The sequence below is a fragment of the Rattus norvegicus genome, chromosome 10, assembly GCF_036323735.1.
Source record: "Rattus norvegicus strain BN/NHsdMcwi chromosome 10, GRCr8, whole genome shotgun sequence".
NCBI lineage: Eukaryota > Metazoa > Chordata > Mammalia > Rodentia > Muridae > Rattus > Rattus norvegicus.
The window spans coordinates 38677741-38699115 of record NC_086028.1 but is presented as its reverse complement, the minus strand read 5'-3'; the positions used below and the strand labels follow the sequence as shown (position 1 = coordinate 38699115).

The 21375-nt window shown below is 47.6% G+C and overlaps 1 protein-coding gene across 5 annotated transcripts in view; it reads left to right on the top strand.

The window, feature by feature from the left end:
* Positions 1-11706: 11706 nt before the first annotated feature.
* Positions 11707-21375, top strand: part of Slc22a4 (solute carrier family 22 member 4) — a 53312-nt gene continuing 43643 nt past the window's right edge. For 2 of the 5 annotated variants that reach the window (XM_039086773.2, XM_039086772.2), the window contains exon 1: positions 11707-19659. In XM_039086773.2, the coding sequence (XP_038942701.1) occupies positions 19267-19659 (393 nt within the window). In that variant the 5' untranslated portion in view covers positions 11707-19266. The remainder of the gene's footprint in view (positions 19660-21375) is intronic. The other 3 variants (NM_022270.2, XM_039086777.2, XM_039086775.2) reach the window with 3 other exon arrangements.

Below are 21375 nucleotides of genomic sequence, written 5' to 3'. Positions count from 1 at the left end.
TTCACCACTATTTTTCTCCTCCTCTCCCTTCTTCCGCCCACTAGGGGGCAAGCTTGACTTTTCCTTGAGACAAAAGGCAGCGTTTTAGAACCAACACTGCTTTTCCTTCTAAGAAGCTTGGTCCTTTCCTCCACCGGCAGTAGAAATTCTACACTCCTTGGATGCGCACCAGTTCACTCGAAGTGAGGTCTGCCTTGCACCTTTTGGTTACGTAAACCTATTCAGACTCTCACTTTTAAAACCATAAAAAGTTACAGGGTTGATGAATGACTGTTGATAGCTGCGTTCCACACAGGCTGGAGAACGATCTACCATTTCGGTTTTGGATGAGTGAGCTTATTAAACACACAGTAAGGTAAAGTTAAAAGAATAAATGGCAGATGGATGGATGGATGGATGGATGGATGGATGGATGGTTAGAAGCAAAACAGAATCAACTTGGCACTCAAAATGTCCAATAGGAATCAGCTAGGGAAGCCCTTTTAAGGCAGTCAGCTGGAGTTTTTTTTTTTTTTATTAATTTTTTTTATATGAGTACACTGTAGCTGTCTTCAGACACACCAGAAGAGGGCATTGTATTCCATTACAGATGGTTGTAAGCCACCAAGTGATTGCTGGGAATTGAACTCAGGACCTCTGGAAGAGCAGCCAGTGCTCTTAACCACTGAGCCATCTCTCCAGCCCTCAGCTGGAGTTTCTAATGAAGAGGATTCCCTCTAGTAGGGGTTCCAAATAAAAGGACAATAGCAACAGATAGAGATGACATCATCAAAGAGACAACCACAACATCTGGGAGAAACTGACTGGGGAAGCTGAGCCAGACACTAAAGTTTCTTGAGTGAACTTTGTGAGCGTCAGCGTCTCCTGATGCAAGCTCTTTCATATCATGGGGTAAATGGTAGCAACGTCCGGTTTGGTGGAGGTGCACTGCTAGTGGCTCTCACCTCTCTGTCACAGAATTAGAGGGGCAGCCCATTCACAGGGGGCCTTAGACAGGGTCTGGAGAGATAGCTCCACGGTTAGCACTGACTGCTCTTCTAGAGGACCTGGCAGCTCACAACTGTCTGCAACTCCAGCTCCAGGGCATCTGACGCCCTCACACAGACATACAGGCCAAACACTAAGCTGGGAGAGCAGCCCTTACTACCCTGACTCCAGAGTCGGCTTCTCAATGAACTCAAACAGCACACAGCACACAGCACTGCACCACTACGACATGCATTTCGACCCCACAGCTGTCCTGGATCCTAAACCCGTGGACCCACCCCACTGCTTGCTCTGGGTGAGGCACTGCCTCAGCTCCTGTGCTTAATGAGCCTGAATGATGACCGTTTGTGCCGTGTTTTCCACCAGAGGGCTGTTATCAGTTCACATTCTAACCATCTGCGAATGACAAGACCCACCTGCTTCCTCCCTCTCTCTGACACTGAGCGTTTTCACACATTTTTATGTGGTAAATAAAATGCAGCAGGTAGGAGTCCACTGTGATCTCCCGTGTGCTTGCTGAGTGCCCGGTGCTGAAGTGTCCTTCCCTCACTTCTTTAGAGAATTTCTCACAGGAATTACCCTAAACTTTCTGCCCACTTACCCTGGATTTATTTAACTTCTTATCAATAACTGGGAGGAATTTTCCATACTTCACCGTGTGTGTGTGTGTGTGTGTGTGTGTGTGTGTGTGTGTGTTTTACTAACTTTTGTCCCTGTGTGTGCACAGGTATGTGGGGACCTGAGGCTGACGTTGGATGTCTTCCTCTGTTGCTTTCCACCTAAATTCTCAGACAGGGTCTCTCACTGGTTCAGTGAGGCCAGGCTGCAGGTCAGCTCTCAGGCTTCTCTCCCCACCTCCCTAGCACTGGGATTATAGGTGTGTGCCACCACGCGGGGCTTTTTACATGGGTTCTGGGGATCTGAACTCAGGTCCCCTTTACCGAGTGAGCACCTCCCCAACTGCTTTCCATACTTTTATAAGACTCTCAGCAGCTGGATTTTACCCCCCACTCCACCCATTTGCCGTTCCCGCGACATCACGTGGCTCTCATTATGACTGTGCTGGAGTTTAGCAGCTACTCTTTTTCCACTTTATTCTTCCTTCACAAACATGTCAGAGGTGTTCTCAGTCACTTCCAGTAGTTGGTGACTAGGTGTGTTGAGCTCTGGGAAAACAAATGTCTCTGAACCATGACTGGGGCGCCCCCTGGATCTAGAGCTGGCATAGAAGTCTTTCCTCCAGAGATGCCCGTCCCATGTCTGGAAAGTCAGTAGTTCTATCTATGAGGCCTCTACCCGCTTCTTTCTATTCCTGTGCTTCCGGGGCTACCTGCCTTCTCCATGACCCCAGCCTGGAGCTACCTCTGTCCTACCCAGACCCAGAGGGTGTGGGAGCTCTAGGGCCAGCGCCTACTCTAGCACGGATATGTGCGCTTTTATGTGCATGGGCATACATTCAGGGGTGTGTGTGCACACGCGCGTGCACACACACACACACACTGCTGTCTTCATCCTCACTCCAATTCCTGTAGGCTTTAAGTTCTGGGGAACAGCTGCCCAACTCTTGCATCCCCAACCTCAGTTCTTGCATTCCACTAATTATTGACCCGATGTATTATTAGAAAAACATTCTGAGGGGTTGGGGATTTAGCTCAGTGGTAGAGCGCTTGCCTAGGAAGCGCAAGGCCCTGGGTTCGCTCCCCAGCTCCGAAAAAAAGAAAAAAGAAAACAAAAGTGGAGGCTGGAGGTGTAGCTCCACTGGTAGGGTGCTTGCCTAGCATGTACAAAGTTCTGGGTTCAATTCCCAGCACTGCATAAAGTGGGAGTAATGGTTCACAACTGTAATTCCTGGATGGGGCAGGACTTGGGGGGGGGGGGAAGGAATGCTGGTAGAATCAGATGCACAAGGCCATCCTTGGTTATGTTGCAAGTTCTAGGCCAACCAGGGCTATGGTAAGATCATATCTCACACACACGAAAGTACAAACCATGGACAGTAGTAAGGAGAAAATGAGGCTGCTTAGTGGAAATGTATATAATTTGCTAGAGTATGAGGGGTCTGAAAAGCTCTCACAGAGCAGGCGGCATGAGCAGGCACCTGAGGTGGTGGGGAGTGCTTGTTGGTTGGCTGGGGAAGGAGCAAGAAGTGCAAAGGGCTCCCATGGGCAGGGAAGAGGCTGCGTTCTCAGGTTCTAAGAACAGTGAGTGGTGTCTGGAGAGGTGTGAGTGAGGTGGCTGAATAGCAGTGAGGTCAGGTGACGGGCGATGTGGGGTGAATATCCTTGTCAGCTGTGTTGACCTTGTAGACACAGGGAAGGAGTTTTGGCCAGTACCCCAGAGGGCTGGCATAATCTGGACTTACAGTTTAAACAGGATGGCTCTGGCTACTGTGGGAAGACTCTACTAAGGGGCAAAGGTGGGAGCAGGAAGCGTGACTGTGTCCATCCCTGACTAATTGCTAACTAGCCCGTGTCCCTCCACCTCTGGGGCTGCCCCAGTTGAGGTCCTCTGCATGGCCTGCCCATGCTTTGTAACTGCCTGGCCTCCCTTTCTCCAGGAATAACAACAGGAAGTTTGAAAATGACAGTGCTGATACTTCTGTCTGTTAAATCTTCCATGGTTCCTCACTGCTCATAGACAAAGTCTAAAACCCCAGGGCCTGATCGGAAGGCTTGGTGCAGTCATCCCTCCTACCCACTACTCACACCCCCAGAACTCCAGTGATCTATCTCTGTGCTCAGCATCAAGCTCTCTACAGATTCTCCCATGATTCCTTGCTCTTCCTTCTGCTTCGCTGAATGTCCAGCAAGCTTTATCTCCCCTTACTCCCCAAGAACCAGAGAAAGGGGCATGGGCAGGAAGTACCCACACACTTCCATGTGCTAGCATCCTCCAAACAAAGACCCTGCCAGGCTGGCTGGCCTACATAAGATCGGCTGTGTAGTCAAGGGTGTCCTTGAACTCCTGATCCACCTGAGTGGGATGCTGGTGTTACAGCCATGTACCACCACACCCAACTCCCTCCAAGTTACTTAATGGACTCAGAGCCTATAAAATGTTTGAGGGTAGTCAAGAGGTGTCAAGATTAAGCAAGAACTGTCCTATATCCCTTTGCTACTATGGAGAGCTATGTCTGGGTCCCGAATGAAATCAGACCTCATCTTCACTAGTGTCTGACCTGGACCCATTTGAGACTGTAAGACTGAGGTCTCAATGATTCCCTACAGTGTCCGGCATTGGCCTCAGCCACGTGTACTCAGAAACCCCATTAGCCAGGTATTGAGTATGTCTGTCTCCCCAGCCACTCGGAGACTGGGACTCAGAGGCACTCACACTATGCGCCAACTTCTTTACCAGCAGAAGCATCAGTGGGTGGACTGACACTCCACTGCTTTCTGGGCTGTTTCTCTCCTGTAGGCACATGGGAAGCCAACCCAGCCAGACTCAGAGGAAGGAATTATACTGAATGGTATCTATAATGGGGTTGAAGTGCCTCAGGCCTTCCAGCTCTCCGGTTTAGTAGATCTTATCCTTCTGTATTCCCTGCATCAACTTGAAAGGAAGCAAGATGACTCTTGTCTTGTGTACCAACTCAGAAAGGCCAATGGACTTGCTAATCTCAGCAGCAAGGAAAATTAGGGCATGTATTTGTTTCCTCCCTGAAGAGTGATACTTGTTCCACCAACGGCCTAGTGGCTCTGACCAGCCTGCTTCAAACAGGGGAGTGAGCTGTCTCTGATTAGCAAGAGTAGCAGGATAGCCCAGAGCCCAGACTTTCTCACTGATTCAGCTTAGACCTGGACCCCCAACCTGCCTGGAACACAGAACAGCGGAAGCTAGGCCTAAGTCAAGGGTGGGGTCTTGTATCTGTCAATTTTCAGCTGCTATGACAACAAAATATGAATACAGGAAATATGAACTTAAAGGGGAGAGGGGAGTATTTCTTTTGGTTCATAGTTTCCATCCATGGTTGATTGGCTACATTTTTTTGGGCCTTCTGCAATATTGTAGATCTTGGCTGAGTAGTGAAGGGGGCCTGTTCACTTTATGGTGTCTGGGGGTGGGGGGGGGGAAGCAGAGAAACTGAGTCCCTTCAAAATTCCCTTCAAATGCATGCCTCTAATGAGCTAAGGTCTTCCTTCCCACCTCCTAAAGGTTTTACTACTTCCTACTAGACAGATGACTTACTGGTTCAGAGAAATGGCTGTTCCCCCAAAAGCCTCAGCTTTGATTCCCAGCACCCACGTGTCTGTAACTCTAATTCCAGGGGATTCAATGCCTTCTTCTGGCCTTTGTGAGAACCAAGAGTGTAAAGGCAAACACGCAGGCAGAACATGTGGGTGCACAAAAATAATAATTTCTAATTTTAAAAAAAGGATCTCACTATGCAGTCCAGGTCGACCAGGAATTGACTATATAGCCTGGGGCTACAGGAATGTGTCACCAAGTCAGGCTGTTCCATCTCCCCTTCTTGCAGTATATACTATATTTTATATTACACATGCTTGGAAAGGTACCTGCCCTAGAGTACTTCCCCATATGAGTACTGTTCAGGCTCCCCAGATAAAATTTCTGCAACCCCCAAGAGGGTGTCCCTGGAGCATTAACTCTGCCTGCTGCAGGGGATAAATCCCTCTATGGTTAACTCCTGGACGTGCTTATTTTACTCCATAGTCAACAAGTTGTGAACAAAATGACATCCCAGGTGTGATGTTGCCTCTTCAAGGCTGTCTTAGGGTTTCTGTGGCTGTGAAGAGACCATGACCACTGCAACTCCTATGAAGGAAAACATGCAACTGGGGCTGGCTTGCAGTTCAGAGGCTTGGTCCATCATCCTCATGACAGAAAGCATGGTGGCACACAGGCAGTCATGGTGTTGCCGAGGTAGCTGACAGTTCTGCATCTGGATTTGCAAGCAGCAGGAAGAGAGAGGGAGCCATTAGGCCTGACTGGAGCTTCTGAGATCTCAAAGCCCAGTCCTGGTGACACACTTTCTCTAACAAGGTCACACCTCTAAAAATGCCACTACCTATGAGCCTACGGGGGCCATTTTCATTCAGACCACCACACACTCATGGACTTGTTTTTCTGCTCCCAACAAAAGAGGAAATGAGCTGAGGGAACTTCCCTAAGGCCAACACCCCACACTACTGGAAATGAGGCCCAAGCCAGGGAGGGGAACATCTTTTTGAGGCTCTGACTCAGTGCTCTTGCATGGCCATCATGTTCCTCCATGAGTTTTGTGGCTTCTCAGAGTAGTAATTTGGAAATATCCTCAAGCCAGAGAATGACACCTGAGTCACATAGCAGAGTCTTGGTAAAGGAATAAAGAGACAGACTGAGCAGAACACTACATAATACTCAGCCATAGTCTGAGACGGCCTCTGCACTGGGAGGTCACATTATCTCTGGGCTGACACCAGTGGCTCAGGAGATTAAAAGCTCTCTCAGTCCTGATGAGAGGCCTATCAGGGATGTCGAAATAGAGAAAGCCTCTGAAGAGGTCAGAAACAACGAAGAAAGATTTTCCTCAGTTCTAACAACCTTCTGAGTTAAGGTTGGAAGATTCAGAAAGTATTTCTGTCTATTCAAAGAGGCTCCACAGGAAGAGCGTGGTTTCTATGCTTGGTTTTAAGAAACATACTCACATATGTACTGTATTAGCTGCTTTTCTATTGCTGTGGTGATTCTTATAATTACCGTGACCAAGGCAATTAGAAGGAAAAAGTGTTTAAATGGGCTTATGCTTTCAGAGGGTTAGAGTCCTTGAAAGCAAAACAAAGGCTTGGTGGTAGGAAGACTTGAGAGCTCACATCTGCAGGAGGCAGAGAGATGGTGGGAGACTGACTCCATGACACGCCTCCTCCAAGAGAGCCACACCCCCTAATTCTTCCCAATCAGTCCCACCAACTGAAGACCAAGTGCTCAAACACATGAGCTTTTGGGCGCCATTTCTCATTCAAACCACCATACAAATGTTTTCTTAGTAAAGCCCAAGTGTGGCTACATAATTTCATAATTTCAGTGTCCTAAAATAGTGATGAAAGTGTAGCTATGTAAAAAATTGTGGAATTTGTACTTTGTATCTCTCGATCTCTGTCTCCCCATCTCTCCCCCACCCCACCTATCTCTCTCTGTCTCTCTGTCTCTGTCTCTGTCTCTCTCTCTTCCTCTCTCTCGCACACACACAAACACACACACACACACACACACACACGCAGACACAATTAAAATAATTTTTAAAAGGAAAACAAAGTGGCACATTGGTGGATTCAACTCTCTCTGATTTCTGTCTACAGCAGAATGCCCCATGCCTTCCCCTCCATGATGGGCCAAATCTCCTAAACCATGAGCTAAAGTGACCCCTTATTTCCTCGGGTTGCTTTAGTCAGGCGTCCTATAGTAGCAAAGAGAAAAGTCACCAACACAGTTCTCAAAGGGATGCAAGAATAGCTACAAGCTAGTAAGCCTAGTGTTAGGGGGAATAAATGGAGGGTGGGGTTAGGGATCAGCAGAGGCCAGATGAGCATCCTTTAGCATTCATGCAGAGGGCAAGGGAGCATCTTCAAAAACACACTTCTTGTGAGGATAGTGGGATGACTCTGTGGGTGAGGGGGCTTGCTGAGTGAGCATAAGGACCTGACTTCAAATCTCAGTACCCAGATTTGGTTTTGTTTGGTTTTGTTTTTAAGTCAAGTGTGGCTCTGGTCTTATGCAAGTTTCCTTCCCCAATACTGTATAAGGTAGGGAGGATCGATGAGATTACTAGTCACCAACTTAAGATCCTGTCTCCAAGAAATTTAGTGGAGAGTGACAGAGTGGGACATTAGATCTCTTCCTCTGATCTCCACATGCACAGACACATATGCACTGCACACTTAACACATGCACATAACGACCTTCACAAACGCACCATATGCACACAAAAGCCACACACACACACACACACACACACACACACACACACAATTATATATTATATGTGTTATATATTCTAGCCCTTGGAATTCTTAAGGGAATAGCAGCCAGATAATATTGGGCATCGACTTCATCTCTAAAGAACGTCACACATTTAGAGGAAGTTTCAGAAATTGTCTATAGTTCAAGAACTAACCTTTCTCAACAGGTAGAAACTGCTATTAGGGTTTTGAACTGAAATGTGGCTAATCGGGAGAGAGAAAAGAGGGTTTGTCAAGAAACCTTCCTATTGGCAGCTTCCCTGCAAAACCCAGGAGGAAGAAAGGAGCCATCTTCAGCCAGAACCCATGGTGTCCACCCTGTGACTTGTCACCCAGTAAAGCTGGGGACTGAAACAGTGTACATTCTGCCAGCAGAAGGGACACTGGCAAAGGGATTACCCAGAATGTCGTCATGGGGGAAGGTAGGAACCAAACCACTCCATTTTAGTCTCTCCTGAAAAGATAAAGACTAACCTGGCAGTGGTGGTACACGCCTTTGATCCCACCACTCAGGAGGTGAGGCAGGTGGATCTCTGAGTTCAAGGCCAGCCTCATCTATGGAGCGAGTTCTAGGATAGCCAGGGCTACACAGAGAAACCCTATCTAAACTAATGGGGCCAAGTGGCTCTCAGCCTGGCTCCCTTTAGTGCCATCCAGGTGTGCACCAAGAAGTCCTGGGTGACCTGGGAAATAGCTGGCAGGAATGCTGAACTCTTATTGGACACTCCAGGTGTGGTATCCAAGAACATGTGACAGGGACTGGGGAGAGGAGAAACTAAAATTCTTCGCAAGCTTCTGACTCACGGCATCTGTTCCTTTTTTAAAAATAAAGATTAAGGGGTTGGGGTTCTAGCTCAGTGGGTTCGGTCCCCAGCTCCAGAAAAAATAAATAAAATAAAATAAAAATAAAGATTAATTACATTGGTTTATTATTTGGGAAAGGGGCATATGAAGGTCAAAGCATACATGTGAAGGCCAAAGGACAACTTGTGGGAGTCTCTCCACTGTGTTCGTCCCAAGGATCAAACTCAGGCTGTCCAACTTGGCAGCAGGCCCCCCCTTCTCGTCAACCCTAGAGTGGGCTCTTTCAGCACTTGTTTCTGACTGTTCTTGGGTATCCCAACCCCTCTTAGGGAAGTGTCCTAGTTAGGTTTTTGTTGTTATGATAAATCAAAAGAAACTTGAGGAGGAAAGGATTTGATTATCCTACACATCCAGATTATAGTCTGTCACTGAGGGAAGCCAGGTCAGGAACTAAAGCAGGACCATGGAGGAGTGCTGCTTATTGGCTTGCTCCCCATGGCTTGTAAAATTTGCTTCCTTATACCACTCAGGACCACCTGCCCAGGGGTGGCACTGATCACAACAGTTTAGACCTTCCCACATCAATCAATAATCAAGGAAATTCCCCTGTCGGCCCCACCCCCCCACACCACACACACACCATACATACCACACACACATACCACACACACACACACACACACATACCACACACACACACACAACACACACAACACACATACCACACACACACACACCACACATACCACACACACACACAACACACACACACAACACACACAACACACATACCACACACACACACACCACATACACACACATACCACACACACACCACACATACACATACCACACACACACCACACACACACATACCACACACACACACACCACACATACCACACACACACACATACCACACACACACACAACACACACACATAACACACACAACACACATACCACACACACACCACACATACCACACACACACACACCACACACACCACACGCACACACACCACACATACCACACACACACACCACACCACACACACACATCACACATCACACATACCACACACACACACCACACCACACACACCACACACACACACACACTACACACATACCACACACACACACACACACACACACACACACACACACACACACACCCCTGCAGACCTATCTCAATGGAGACATTTTCTTTTCTCAAATGAGGCATCTTCTTCCCAGATGCTTCTAGCTTGCAACAAGTTGACAAAAAACTAACATGGGAGGGGTATGAACCAAACCAGGGGCAACTCCAACCAGAAGTCATGCTGCTGAGCTCGTGGTGTTTCTCCACGAAACACCATCAGTCCCTGAAGCTAAGCTCTGAACACATCTTAGCTTAAGTCATGTGAAGCCAAAACACAAGGGCGAGTGGGACAGACTCTAAGCTTAAGCGTCAGCTTGGAACAAGCTAACAGGTAAACGCTTCTGCTTAAAACATGAAACCAGAACTGGTGTCAGGCTGCGGCTCATCAGCCTTTAAAGCAAGGCTGGAGAAACACCATCATGGACAAGAGCAATGGCTGCTCTTGCAGAGGACCCAGGTTGAGTTCCCAGCACCCGCATGACAGCTCACAATCATCTGCAACTCCAGTTCTGAGGAATCTGATGCCCTCTTCTGATTTCCATGAGCATCAGACATGCGGATGGTATACATGTAAACATGCATGAAAAACTCACACACGTAGAGGCAAATAAATCTTCAAAGTAAGGCTGAATATGCTTCTTTGGGTTTCCTGATAATATTGCCATCTTAAGAAACCAGGGATAGAGGGCTGGAGAGATGACTCAGTGGTTAAGAGCACTGACTGCTCTTCCAGAGTTCCTGAGTTCAATTCCCAGTAATCACATGGTGGCTCACAACCATCTGTAATGGGATCCGATGCCCTCTTCTGGTGTGTCTGAAGACAGCTACATTGTACTCATATACATAAAATAAATAAATCTTTTTAAAAAAGAAAGAAACCAGGGGCAGAAAAATGTAGACTCCTACAAGGTCTGTGGGTGAGTGACAAATGAAATTACATAAAATATTCATCCTATTTTTTCTAATCCCTATGCTTTACTGGCAAATCATCCTGGGGTAATAATTACAAAGCTGTCCTGGATTTAAGGGGCTCCTGTGTCCCACTGGACTCGAGTTATTTGCCTTCAAGTCGGAGGATCTGAGACACTGCAGGATCATGTTTCAACAGGGGTTCAAATTCTCCCAATAAAGGACACATCGTATTCCCTCCTCTCAAGCTCAGGGAACACCAAAGGGAAGAGGGCAGAAACATTGTTAAGAGCCAGATGTTGAGGAGGACAGCTGCAAAACTGTCTCCTGGACATGGGAGGACTTCTGCACACCTCACCTCATAGCTGCTGTGGCTGCTTTCACAAAACCTGTTCTGGATCAAGCCAGTTAACATTCCAGCACAGATGAGGGAGGGGCTCACAAGCCCTGCCCCTAGCTGAGGAGCTTCTGGGCACTTGGTCTACTAAGGAAGGGAAGGTGAGTTTTCTTCAGGAATGTGGCTGCTGGCAGATTGTCTGTGCTTCCAATGGATGGGCCTATATTCAGGAACGTAGAGGTGGCGCTGCTTAGACTTAGTGAGTTATCCAAAGATAAAAGGAGGACATAAGGTTGGAAGGGGAATGTGATGAGGGGTCTGGGAGGAGTTGGAAGAGGGTAGAGGAATGGATATGGTTAAAATACCTTACATACAAACTGGACGGTAGTGGTGCACACCATACTGAGGAGGCAGAGGCAGGTGGATCTCTTTGCCTTTGAGACCAGCCTGGTCTAGAGTTCCAGGACAGCCAGGGCTACACAAAAAAATCTGTCTTGAAAAACCAAACAAGAACAAACAAACAAACAATACAGGGAAAAAAAAACCATTGCACACATGTATGAAGTTCTCAAAGGATAAGTTACATTTTAAAAAGAACTGAAGATAATTCAGTCTAGAAGATGAACCTTGTTACCATATGTAGACGAAATAGAGTGAAAGCCAATCTAAGGAGACCTTGGATAGAGACATAGTAACAGTCTTTAACCTGTTGATTGTAAAGGGCTCAAAGATCTCCAAGGGGAAAGCACAAGTGTCTAAAAATAGATGGTAAAACACCTGATCTAGTTCGTTTTCTATTGCTGTCATAAGCACCATGACGACGACAGCAACTTGGGGAGTTTGATTTATTTCAGCTTGCAGGTTCATAGCAGCCATGTTAGGAAGTCTTTAATTAACTCAAGAGGTCCTAGTGAGTGACACTGCATTCAGTCTGCCAGACAAAAACAAGCCACTTGATTGATACGTTCATGAACAAGAGATTGCAACAAGTGTATCAGAGCAGTTGTGGGGTTCCTTAAAAAGGATAGTAATTTCTTTAAACCATTAGTTCCTGTGTGATAGGGCTAGCCACCTTGTTTGAGGACAGTTGCTACAACTTCTCTTTTCATTAAAGAGGCATCTCGAAACAAAAGGCCATCTCTGTCTGAAAAGCAGCTGAAGGTTATAGACAAGGTTCTTTCCATCTGAATTCCAAGACCCTCAACCCAGTCATTCTGCAGCCTTTATCACAAGAGCTCCTGGTGGTTCTCAACCTGTGGGTCATGACCCCAGTGACCTGACCCTTTTTCAGGGGTCACCTAAGACCATCAGAAAACATAGATGTCTACATTATGATTCGTAACAGTAGCAAAATTGCAGATGTGAAGTAGCAACAAGAGTGATTTCATGGTTGGGGGTCGCCTCAACCTGAGGAACTGTATTAAAGGGTTCCAGCTTTAGGAAGGTTGAGAACCACTGCTGTAGTACGTGTCTGTCTGGAAGGGAATGGCTTACCATATTCCAGCAGATAAGACCTGCAGGCAGCCTTTTTGAGATGCTGGAAAGTGTGGTCTGTAGGTAGAAGCAGCAGTGTGACGACAGAGTCTATCTTCGGCATCAGCTTCTAGACCACGGTGTGCCTAGTTCAGTGAATCAGCAGGTGACCAGGTAGTATCTGGCATTTGCTCATCAGTCTGCCAGATCTAGGCCAGTTCCCTGACCTAGAACCTATTTTTTTAAGGCAAAGCCAAGTCTTTCTGGAAGAACCAATCAATGAAGCCAAGAGTGTATACTCTTATGGTTTTCCCTGGTAGCTTACCGTAGGGGTCTAAGGCTTTTCATCACAGCAACTATGATGGGGTGGGAGTAGGGGTGAGGTGAGGGTAGGGGTAGGGATGGGAGTAAGGGGAGAACCAGTCTTCTTGAGGAGTGCGGAGTAGAGTAGGAGCTGGTGTCTAGACTGGAGTAGGAAACATCATGTTCTCTTAATATTTGCATGGGAAATGTCCCTCACAGGCTCATATCTTTGAACATATGGTCTCCAGTTTGTGGTGCTGTTTGGGAAAGTTTTGAAAACTTTTAGACAGGAGGCATAGTAGAGGTGGGTCCTTGGGGGTAGTTCCTCTGAGGACTCTAGTTTGGTTTTACTTCCAGTCTGTCTTTCTTCTTCCCACTGCCTCACATTCCTGCCTGTTCTCTCACTTGTGAGTAAAAATAAACCTGTTTCTCTGTGTCTCTGTGTCTCTGTGTCTCTGTGTCTCTGTGTCTCTGTGTCTCTGTGTCTCTCTGTCTCTATCTATCTATCTATCTATCTATCTATCTATCTATCTATCTCTTTCTCTCTATCTATCGATCTTGGGTTCTCTGTGTAGTCCTGGCTGTCCTGAAACTCACTCTATACACCAGATTGGCCTTGAATTCAAAGAGCAGCCTCCCTTTGCCTCCTGAGTACTGGGATTGAAAATGTTAACCACCACTGCCCAGGGTAAATAAACCTCTCTGAAGCTACTTCAAACAGGTGTTTGATCACGGTGGCACAAAGAAACCAGTAAGCTCCAATGATGAGAACTAGACGATAAATGGAGTTCTTCAGCAAATGAGTGCAATGAGTCCCTATAAAAAGAAAGTTTCTGAGGTATCCAAAATGTAATGGCAAAGTCTAGGGGATGGAGGGGTGTACCAGATAGCTTTCCATCCCTATAACAAAGCATCTGAGATGGTTTACAAAGAGAAAGGGTTATCTAGGCTCACAGTTTGCAGGGTTCCGTCCATGCTGGTTCGCCTTAACGTTTTGGGTCTGTAGTAACAAAGTATCTCATTGTGTGGGTGTGTGGCAGAGCAATCATATTTACATCAGGCAAAGGAACAAAAGAGATGCAGGAAAGAGCATGGGTCTCCTTGAGAGCATCTCTCCAATAACCTAAGGATCTCCTGTAAGGCCCATCTCCTAAAGGCCCCACCATCTTTTAACAAGACTATCCTGGGGACACACAGCCTGTGGGAAATGTCTGGGATCTAAACTATAGCAAGGTGGGGGAGAGATCATGGAAATCAGTACTACAGGTAAAGCCAATAAAAAGACTACAGGGCTAGAGGGATGGTTCAATGGTTAAGAGCACTTGCTGCTCTTGCAGAGGACCAAAGTTCAGTTCCAGTCAGGAGGCTGATACATTGAATATAATTTCAGCTTCAGGGAATCCAGAGCCCTCTTCTGGTCTCGCCCAGACACCCACACATATGTGCACAGCATCATATTCTCTCTCTCTCTCTCTCTCTCTCTCTCTCTCTCTCTCTCACACACACACACACACACACACACACACACACACACACACTCACACACACAAAATGAAATAATTTTTTTAAAGGTCATGTAAAAATTTGACTTAGCCCCCATCCTGGGCAACCCCCAGGGCCACTTTGCCCTGTTGCGTGCAATCATTCTGGTCTGCAAGGTCTGTGTGTATTTGTAATTGTCTGGCCTGTTAGCCCTGCTTCTCCCTATATACTACCCTCCCATCCCAGAACAATTTTTTCCCCTTCCTGTTATCCCACTCCCCATATCTACAACCAGTGTTGGCTCTCAGTCTTGGGTGAAACCCTGAGCAGGAGAGAGCTACACAGTGTGTCCAAGCATAGCACTACCTCCCCCTCTTGGTCCATATAACCAGTGCTTTCCTTCCTTCCTAAAAGTTAAAACAAAAACACTCTTCTTCTCTGTAGACCCCGTGAACATGTTTCCAACCTCTCCCTAACACTATTGATAGTGTGGTGTGGGGGTCTCTATGACCACCACAGCCCACAGAGTTACAGTCTATGGGAGGCAAGAAGGTAGTAATTGAGTAGCTAGTGTTGGTGTGTTTAAAAGCACAGCACAACTTGGTGAAGTTTTTCCTAAAGATAATTAACAATCCATGTGTACAATGAAGCTTAAGACATGAGTACATCAAAACTCTTTGTAAAGTTCATGTGACATCTTCCATCAAGATAGGTTCTGTAGATTTACAAACTCATGTTAAGGGTCTGAAGAAAGATCTGGTATAGTATCAACCACACAGGCCATTAAACATGTTCACTCCCAACCTTCTGGGTAAATAACAGGCTGTGGATCCCTCCCTTGGAAGGGACAATCCTGTGGTTTAACTTTCCTGGTTCCCCCAGTGTTTATCTGTGAGCCTGAGAACCTTGTACACATTATTCCAGTCCATTTTCTAGCTAAGATCTTGTGATAATTAGCTTTGTCAATTTGACATAGCCTAGAATTGCTTGGGAAGAAAGTCTCAGTGCAGAATCAACTATACTGGGTTGGCCTGTGAGCGTGCCTGTAGGGGACTGTCTTAAGTTAGTTTGTGTGGAAAGGCCCACCCCAGTGTGGGCGACACCATTCCCTAGGCAGGGCATCCAGAACTGTATATGCCCAGAACTGTATAGGAGTAGGGAAATCCACTGAGCATAGGTGAGGAAGCACACATTCATTTCTTTCTGCTCTTGACTGTGGATATGACTAATTGTTTGAAGTTTCTGCCTCGACCTTCCCCACAATGAGAGACTTCACCCTGATATTGTAAGCTGAAATAAACCCCTTTCTCCATTGAGTTGCTTTTGGTTGGAGTATTGTAGCACAACAACATAAATGAAAGAACAGAAGGCCTATAATTTATTCCTCAAGAAACCTTTTCTATGACAGATCTCTTGGTCTCAAGAACATTAGCCAAGTGAGATCCCAAAACTTAACCCTACCTTTCTGGCCAACTTATTAAATCATAAATAAAACCGTATTTGGTAGAATTGACAACAACGTGAAAGCCATTCTTCTCTTCTCAGTGTCGCTTACTAGCAATGGCTACGGTTGAATGCCTGCTCTCCAAAAGAAATATTATACTGGAATTCAATTGCATCAGGATTGTCACAGGAGGGGAAACTTTAAGGGAACAATAGGTCACGGCGTTTTGTTTTGTTGTAACTTTCTTGTCACGCTTACAAAATACCTGACATAATAACCTTAAAGAGGGAAAAATTGATTTCTAGCTCACTGAGTCAGAAGAGTCAGGAGATAGCATATGATTTTCCTGGAGAAATGTGAAGAAATATCTTTTTACCCAAGATAGGACACTGCTAACAGACCAAAGATATTTCTATCCAAGTCCCTCTTGAGGTACGAACAAAAAACTGGCAACAGGTCCAAGGGCCACCCAAGGATTGTGTAGTAGAGCTAGCCACAGATGAGCAGGGTAGGATGAGATTCTAAGTTGTGTTAGCATTCTGAGTGTTAGCATGCTGATCAGCAGTCCACCTTAGGAGAGAAGCTCATGTTTAAGCAGGTCTGCAGGGCATGTGCATGTATATCGGCCATGCAGGTGTCAGTTACCCGCTCAGATGTACCACCATTCCTCCCTCAGCTCAGACCTGCCGTCTCATGAAGTAGTTCTCTGTGAGCGAGTGGCTGATGGGAGCAAAATACTCACTCAGCCTTTACTCCCAGCTTCCTGTGCTGATACTAGGTAGCCAAAACTCACTGCCAACACATATAGAGGTGAAGGGACTCCTCCTAGCATTCCAAGATCTACCCACTTTGGATTCCTTTTGTATAGGGGGGAAATGGACTGATTTACATATCCTTGTCAACACCTGGTAAACAGTTGAGTGATGGAACCTTGTTTAGCTGTCACAGGGTGTGGGGGGGGGGGAGTGGGTTTCAGTGGAGGTGGAACCATGATATTCAGCCTTCTTTACCCAGAGGGACCAAGCTCCATTCTCCCTCAGCAAGGACGGTGAGGTGAAACTGAGGCATGTGAAAAGGGTGAGGCAGTTGCTCCTGCTGGTGAGACACAGAAAGGGACACTAAGAAACGTGGTAATCAAAGACAATGGTTTGAGCTGGTCACAGAGGTGTGTGCCTGTAATCCCTGGTATTTGGGAGGCTGGAGTGGGAGGATCCCTTGGGCCCAGAGGCGGTTAAGACCAGCCTAGACATCTTAGCAAGATCTGTATCTAAGTTGGTAGAATGCTTACCCAGCACCCACAAAGACAAGCATTGCATAAGTCAGACGTGTGGGTGCACAGCAATAATGCTTTAGTAGTGTTACTATTTTAATGCCAGTCAAATAATATTTTTGGTTGGTTAATATTAGTGTTTGGCCATTGCAATGATATGTTTAGTGTCATTAAAAATGCCAAAAATGTTTTTTGACGCAGGGTCTTACCATAGCTCAGGTTGGCCTGGAACTCACGATTGTCCTACTCTGGCTGACTCATTGCTGGGATTATAGGTATACACTACACGCTTGACAACAGCACCAACGTTTTAAGGCAGGATGGTATTGCTCAGTCATTCAACCTCAGGTTCCCAGGGGCTCCTGTGCTCGGTGCGGGCACAGATCCTGCGGGCCGCCAAGGCCTAGCTCAATTCTGTGTCTTGTGGTGACTTCACCTCCATTGCTCACCATCCTCAGTCTTTCAGTCTTGTTCTTTGGGAATCATTATTCAAAAAAAAAAAATCAATGGCTAGTTCCTGTGTCTGGTTATGTCTTGTTAGTAATTTGAGGCAGAAGGGCAGAACCTAAGTGAGATTCCAACCACAACACACCACTCACGCATTTCAGTGGTGAAGAAGCCCTGCGAGTTCCCTCACTGGGTTAATGATCACAGGTTCAGGCACACCCTCAATCCCAGCACTCGGGAGGCAGGAACTCTGTGAATCAAGGGCAGCCTGGTTTACATAGCAAGTTTCAGGACATCCAGGGCTACATACAAAGACCCTGTCTCAAACAAACAAAAGTAAAAGGCGCGAGCTAGAGTTGCCTTAGCATATGAGGAGGCCTGTCCTATATGGCAGGAAAAGAAATTTAGGTTTTCAAGTGGTGGCCTCGCCTAATGGTTAGGGGTCAGACTGGAAACTACCAAAAACAAACAAACAAACAAACAAACAAACAAAGCAGAAATCCCCTTCAGTCCCTTGCCAGAGTCTGAAGAGACAAGCCAGTTTGTGCAAAGTGTTGGTCTACTCTGCCTGTCAGTCTCACCAGACCTGTGGAGTCCAGCACCAGCCTGGGCTAGTTAGTACACAGTGCTCCCAGGATCTTAGTAATCATGACCAAAGTGGACACTGACCAAAGAGGGGAAAAGGCAATCCCACCTTTGGTCACCCTGCCAGGTCTGAGGGCCAGATCTCACAAGTTTGTCCTCTCTGCGTCCCTTCCTCCCTCAGTTAGTAGACTAGAACGAGCCTTTCTGCAAATAGAAGGGCTTTCAGTCCAAGGCTTTGGCACCGTGCCGCAATAAAGGGCTCTGGGTGCCCCGAGAGTGCCAAAGGACAAACACCAGAGCCCAGGCGTGACTCCTTCTCTCTGCTCCCTCAGTGGGCCAGCTTCCCTCTGGTGTCTCTTACAGAAGCCACAGAGAATCTTCTGAAAGGACACTAGGACGATTCAGAGGCCCGTGATTCCGCCCTTTTAATCCAGGGCGGGTCCCTGACTCAGCATGACCTCGCACATCCTTTGCTGGCTCCGGGGCCACAGTTGTCTCCTTGCAAGGTGAGAATCCTGTTTTCCAAGGACGCTTCTCCGGCCCCCGCTGTCCTGTGATGGACTACAGCGATGTTAAGGTTCATAAGTGAGCTCCCACGCAGGTGTGTGTGACGAGGTGGCGCTCCTGTCCCCCACAGAAGTCTCCTGCGAACACGGACTTGATTAACTGACCACCTGTCTGACCTCAGACTCCAGGCTGGGATCGGGGAGCAACGGACTCCTGCCCCGGGCTAGGTCTGGCTCTAGGGACGCGGCTACTCCCTGTCGCTCACCCTCCCACGTAGGGCCGAGAAAGCCGGTGCTCCCGGCTGCACGCGCCTTGTCAGGCCGATTCCGGGTAGGAGGCCTGCGTAGAAGGCCGCTGGGTGCAGGGAACGGAGCAGGAGGCTGAGCCCGCCCGAGAGCTCCGCCCAGATCAGTGGAGAGCAGCGGCCTTTCGGTGCCTCGCCACACGGGGGTGTGGTCCAGAGGACTCGGCTCCCCTGCGCTCCCCGGCAACCCTAGGGAGTTTTGTAGCACCCACTGCGCGTTTGCACGCAACCACCCGGGAAGACTCCTGCAATCGCCGGACCCCTTTCTCCCAACCCACCTCCCTCGTGCAAGTTGAGGAGAGGCGGGAAGCATGAGGGACTATGACGAGGTGATAGCCTTCCTGGGCGATTGGGGGCCCTTCCAGCGCCTTATCTTCTTCCTGCTCAGCGCCAGCATCATCCCCAATGGCTTCAATGGTATGTCAGTCGTGTTCCTGGCGGGGACCCCGGAGCATCGTTGCCTTGTGCCTCACACCGTGAACTTGAGCAGCGCGTGGCGCAACCACAGCATCCCCTTGGAAACGAAGGACGGACGACAGGTGCCTCAAAGCTGCCGCCGCTACCGACTGGCCACCATCGCCAACTTCTCTGCGCTGGGGCTGGAGCCCGGACTGGATGTAGATCTGGAGCAGCTGGAGCAAGAGAGCTGCCTGGATGGCTGGGAGTACAGCAAGGACGTCTTCCTGTCCACCATCGTGACAGAGGTAGGTGATAGTGCCTTGCTGGAGCCAGACATTGGGAATGGAGACTCCATTGCGTCCGTGTCCCCAACAGCCCCTGGCAGTGCCTGGGTCAATGTTACACACTATCTCGAACCTTCCAGGCACAGAGTGGGGTTATGAGTGCATTCTCAGCACAGACTGAGAGCTGATGAATTTCTGTGTGACATGGAGGGGATAAAAAAAGGGAGTGTTGTCACCAACTGCCTTTTCCTTCCCAAGTTTCACAACAGATAGAGTTTCCCAAGAGCCTCGATGCTTCCCTGGGCAGGCCAAACCAGACTGTCTTGATTTATAGTCATAGCTATTTCCTTGCCACAGAGAAGGGCTACGGTGGTCTGTTAATCTCAAGTACGGACACGGAGAAAGATCTTGAGACAGAAGTGCCTCTGTGCTGAGGCCCCACTTCCTCCAAAAGGAGGCAGCAGCCCCTTGACACTGGTTGGATGCAAGGAGCCAAAACTAAAACCTAACCTTTGGACACTCAAGGAGAGACCAGTACTTCTGTGGGAAGTGTAGGCTGGTGAGCAGGGTCCAGCTGAGACCACTTGCTTACCTCTAAGTGATCTGGGAACAGGTTCCCTAAGTCACCAGAATCTGAATGTGGACCTATTCCCTCTTCGTTACCTGCTGCATATTTGCTAAGGACCAGGTCATAATAGATCAAGACACAGTTTCTGGGAAGAGCGTCACCTAGAACGGACTTCCTACTGTTGGTCAGGCAGGTAGAATATCTGCTTTCCTGCCACCTGCTGCTTCTGTCTTGTCTCTTTCCCAAGGTGGGTAAAACAAACAAACTAGGTTCCTCCCAATGAGTTCTCTGGGAAGAACGGCCTCAGTTTCTTATCTCTTTCCCTCACCACTATGGAGCTGTCAACAGAAAATGTATCTGGCCCCAGCGTGCAGAAGGCTAGGGTGTGGGTCCCACCTGCAGAGCTCTGATGCCTGTGGGCATACCAGCTGTGTTGTTAAGAGGGCTGATGTTAGCCCTACTTATCTGTTGGCCTTCAGGAGCCAGAATTCAAATCATAGCTTGTTTTCTGTGTGACTTTGGGAAAATAAACTCCCTTCTCTCCGTGGAGTAGCTAGATCTGGATATACTGCAGGAAGGAGTGGCAAATGCGAAGCGAATCTGGAACTAAGGGACGGTCTAGTCTAGCAAGAAATGTGTCTGATTCTGGGTCTAAGAGCCCTGCTGATAGGATATGGTAGGTGGCACTCAGGGGAGGGTAAGAGGCTAGAGCTGCCTCGAGGACCAGCTTGTGGGTATTCTGAAAAGCTGACTATATTCTGAGGGCTGTGGAAATAGCAAATCTAGGGTTTATGTTTTGATTTTCTTCTTTTGAGACAAGGCCACGGGATATAGTCTTGTCTAACCTGTAACTCGCTGCATAACCAAAGCAGGATGGCTTTGAACTCACAGGGATCCTCTAGCCTCTGTCTCCTAAAGAGACTTACAGATGAGTCTCAACTCTCCAAGCCATTGGTTCTTAGAGTTTGATCTAACTGTTATAAGATTAGGAGAAAGCTGTGGAAGTCACCATTACAAGAGAATGCCCAGGTCAAGGGTGGCAGCTGTGAAGGATGCATGGAGAGTGACAGTCTCTGGTTTTCCTCGGGGTCCCTCACACAAGCACCCTGAATGTCTTGTGTCCTATTGTCCATGCCTCTCCAGCTGTGATCCCCTAGCAAGGACTCATA